Here is a 4,164-nt window from a genome sequence, read left to right as displayed (position 1 = left end):
ATGATTGGATTGTTATGGCTGACGTATAAATGTGCAAGAAATATTCAAAATACTTTATGTACTGTTGGGTAGTTTATACATTGCATCAAATTTTGGAAACAAATCGCTTATTTTGTAGCTGACTGACAAAAACAGCTGTCAGATAAATTTAAAAAAAAAGTACATTTTACCTCAGAAATGTGGTGGAAATCCTCAAATAGAATAAAGGTAGCTAAAAGTGAGTAAATATATTCAGTTACGCTCCCCTGCTGCAACCTGTCCCACGCACTGACACCCAGCCGTTGTCCTAAGATAAAATCGTGGTTGCCGTTTTAGGATTTGTTCAGTGCAAACAAACCTGACTGTTCAAAGTCTGAAAACTTTCTGTCTTGACTTTGCCATTAATCTGTGATAAATATTACTGATTAAAGCTCAGCATCTTTAAAAAAAGGATAATAAAGACAGTAAAATGAGGGCTTGTTGACAGTTTATTGGGATACACATATTCACAAGAGAGTGAAACTGTAGAGAAGAGAAATGGCTTTTTGTCTTTCAAGCGTCTTCTCTGAGTGGATCCTCCCTGTGAGAAATGCAGAAGTAATCCTGTGTGAGTTGCTCAGCAGCTCGTTGTCATTCCAGTCACAATGGACATGAAAGTGTTTGTGGCGAAGCTGGGATTGAGCAGAAGCTGCTCCAGCATCTCTCTGCCTTTCTCTCTCGTGGCCACAGAACACATGGCTTGTCTCCACAGACGCACCAACGTCCCACCTGGTAGATGACATGATCATCATTAAAAGCTCACCCATTGAGTAAAAAGGTTATATTATGATACTTGTGTGTGTGTGTGTGTGTGTGTGTGTGTGTGTGTGTGTGTGTGTGTGTGTGTGTGTGTGTGTGTGTGTGTGTGTGTGTGTGTGTGTGTGTGTGTGTCTGTCCTACTCAGCAGTGTGTTAATGTTGGTCATCCAGGAGAAGATGGACAGTGTGTGGTTCTCCTCCTGACTCATATCGGCAATGTAAGGTGCAGTGTCGTCCTCCTGGATGAACAGGTGTGACAGAACAACAATGAGACATTTACACAGGCTGTGAAACTAGAAAATGAAATGAGTGGACTGGAAGAGTTGCAGGTACGTGCCTGTAAAATTCGGCCAGGCAGCGGAGTCATGAACATGGCAGATTTGTCCATGTTGGAATGGAAATGTGCTGCTGAAACGTACTCTGCGGAGTTCAGCCAGCTGTTGGCAAATGACACCTCTTTGGAGGAGTAGTGGCTCTGCCTGAAGGACGGGAGAAGCGGAGACGAGACACGTTAAAGGAATAGTTCAACATTCAGCAGCTGCTCCATATTTACTGTCTGCCATTCGATTCATGAGTGTGTACATTTATCCACTCATAGTGCCCTCATAAATTCTATACTGGGTCAAAAAAGAAATGTCCATGCACACTACTTTGCGCTAACAATCCCACAATGCAGTGCTCTACATTTAGATGCAAAAATTACCATTGGGCAGCCAACAGTGATGACGCGAAATGATGATGTGAGTGAGCTTTAGAGGTGCTGGTAGGCATATTTCATAGATAGACAGATAGATAGATTACCTGCTGTTGCATGCAGCAGAGGCATAAGTTGAAGCCATTTGGGCGCCCCAGTAGAGACCGAGGAGAGCGTCTTTCTTCTCATTTTCAGGGAGGGGAGACTCAACTGCAGACTTCAGACCCTTAATTAGCACATAATAGAACATTACAGAAGTATTTCAGCGATTTGCTATGCACCTCCAAACTGTTGCAGTAGAGACAGATTAAAATAGACAGACAGAAGCTGAGACATCTTGACTTCCAGACCCCCATTTTCAAAACTCTGAACCCCGAGATTATAACAAACGCTTATTCAAAAGGGTTAATATATGAAAGATTGTGGTTGATACATAAACAGTGGTTTATTGCTATATTAAAATCAGTAATGTGTATGTGGATTTGTTTGTGTGTGTAAACTGCACGTACCTGAAAGAAGGCATCCCACTTAGACATGGCTTCCGGGTAGCTAGCTGCACAGTCAGCATATGTGGTGCAATAGTCCGCTACGCCTTCAGGCACCTGCATCTGGACCTAATAATCATACCAATAATCATTACAGTCATGCTCATCAGCACCAAACCATAACAGTTAACAGGCTTCACATTTGTTAGTTTGTCAGCATGTTGTTGCACTGTGAGCATTTAGCGTGTGGATGTTAACGTTTATGCCTGTAAGTGCAGCCTCACAGGCTGCGAGCATGCCTGTCTTGTCTTTCACCCGTCTCACTTTCAGGTTGAGATGTCCAAATGCACGAGTACCTGAACGTCTGCTCCCATGAAGCCTTGTTGTGCGGCAGACAGGAAGGGCAGCACAGAGACGAAGTAGTTCTCACCTGGGGAAGAAGTGGGTTTGATAGTGCTTTATTGTTCAGAGTTCTCTTTGTATTTGTGTGTGTGTGAGAGTGTGTGTGTGTTTACTTACAGGCCCACCAACTCTGAGTAGAAATGCACGTGGGGTCTCCTGTTTGCAGGCCACAGACTGTGGCACCGGTTGGGTCAGCGAGACGACCTGCAGAATCAACACCTTGTACTTAACGCCATCGGCCTGTGTCTCAATTGTTTAGTAACTGGTGGCCTTATAATATTATAAGGTAACTGGATTCACTATAAACTTTTGCAAGGTTACAAATGTGAAGCATCTTACCTGAAGTTAGCATCCATCCGAGTTGCAGTGGCATTCCCCACATAGGACTATCTGTGGCATTTGTCCCCATGGAGCCCATAAAAGGGTCTGTAGCAGTTATCATCAGGCGGTAAAGACTCATGCGGTGAAGGAAGTGCCAGGGGTTGGGAGTCAGGATGCCATTCTGTATCGGCAGGTCAGTCACTTGTGCGGCCGTTTGCGCCCACAGGATGGGTGCGCCATTTTCTAGAATGACTGCAGAGCTGCTGAGAGACACTGCACAAGCCAAGAGGAGGCCGAGGACCGTGGGACGCAGCATGACTGAGGAGCCGGGACTGCAGAGTGAGATGGAGTCAAGAGCGCCTGCACTGGACTGAGAGTCGTCACTTAAAAGCAAGGCTTATGTGTGTCTCTGTTTACATTGATACCTTCTGACCCATACAAACAAACACTGACACACACCCACCATGTGACCCTCCGGTGGACCCTCAGTCACAGACAGATAAGATAGTGTGTGTTGATAGAGCTCAACACCGGACAGATATACAGAAACATAGAGAACTTATGTATAAAACAGCAATCAGTCGACTTAACTAGCAGACTTTCACCATGATTCAGTGGCTGACATTTAGTTTTATCACGACTGAATCAACAAATAAAGTTCAATGCTCTATCAATGGCACTTCAGATTTAATGTAAAAGTGAATAGATGAGAGCTATGTCCTGTCAGTCAACAGCGATGAATACATATCTGCAGATATAAATGGTAGTTTAGGCCAGCAGTATCTGATAGAGGTGTGCAGATTTTTATGCTCCCGCATTTAATAGACCAAGATAAGGATCTGGCATCACGTTGAACCTGGAAACTCACGGCAGGGCGAGTGCAGCCAGTTCACAATCACAAGTGCCATGTGAATTTCATCATCGTATGCTCTAGTTAACACAAACGTTTGAGCCGCGTGCAGGCAAGCTGATAGGCTTCAGTGACAGGTAATGTGGTAGTGGTAAAAGTACAATAAGTACTGTACTTAACTACAATTTTGCCATAATTGTAATTTTGTGCTACTTTATAATTCCATTCCTTCCACTCATTTCAGTGGAAAATATTGTACTTTTTACTCCACTACATTTTTATAACAGTTGTACTTTTACATAACAGAATATATGCTTGTACCAGTGTTTCCCAAGCTTTTTGAGCCACGGCACGCATTTTACATTAGAAAAATCACAAGGCACGCCACCAAACAAAAATGTCACAAAAAGTATATTTATTGAAATATAATGAAAATATAGTCTCAATTCACTTACTCAGTGTGAAACCTGGGCCTGTTTAGTTGAACACAAAGATGATATTCTTGCAGGAATTGAAGAAAGACACAAAGGAAGATTTCACCTGATTGGTGCTTTAAGCCTTAGAGCACCAATCAGGTGAAACTGAATAATCTTCCACAGCACACGTGATGATTTCTTGCACAGTGGTTGGGAAACA

General features: G+C 43.3%; 1 protein-coding gene across 1 annotated transcript; it reads right to left on the bottom strand.

Moving 5' to 3' along the window:
- Positions 1 to 462: 462 nt before the first annotated feature.
- LOC139348124 (protein LEG1 homolog) lies at positions 463 to 3,586 on the bottom strand. The gene is made up of 9 exons (XM_070988072.1): positions 3,547 to 3,586; positions 2,697 to 3,074; positions 2,475 to 2,561; positions 2,312 to 2,385; positions 1,980 to 2,084; positions 1,578 to 1,696; positions 1,114 to 1,255; positions 919 to 1,015; positions 463 to 747 (listed from the first exon to the last, which is right to left on the bottom strand). The coding sequence occupies exons 1-9, from the start codon at positions 3,584 to 3,586 to the stop codon at positions 596 to 598; spliced, it is 1,194 nt and encodes a 397-aa protein (XP_070844173.1). The 3' UTR covers positions 463 to 595.
- Between the last annotated feature and the right edge of the window lie 578 nt (positions 3,587 to 4,164).

This window comes from Chaetodon trifascialis, chromosome 19, assembly GCF_039877785.1.
Source record: "Chaetodon trifascialis isolate fChaTrf1 chromosome 19, fChaTrf1.hap1, whole genome shotgun sequence".
Taxonomy (NCBI): domain Eukaryota; kingdom Metazoa; phylum Chordata; class Actinopteri; order Chaetodontiformes; family Chaetodontidae; genus Chaetodon; species Chaetodon trifascialis.
This window is presented reverse-complemented; position numbering and strand designations above follow the sequence as displayed.

What these genes read in the sequence shown, in the direction of transcription:
- LOC139348124 (XM_070988072.1), bottom strand. Translation starts at nt 3,586, where the DNA reads ATGGCACTTGTGATTGTGAACTGGCTGCACTCGCCCTGCC. An exon ending in TGCCTGGCCGAATTTTACAG is followed by an intron (nt 1,016 to 1,113) that starts GCACGTACCTGC and finishes CTGTTCATCCAG; the next exon opens with GAGGACGACACTGCACCTTA. An exon ending in CAACATTAACACACTGCTGA is followed by an intron (nt 748 to 918) that starts GTAGGACAGACA and finishes GTCATCTACCAG; the next exon opens with GTGGGACGTTGGTGCGTCTG.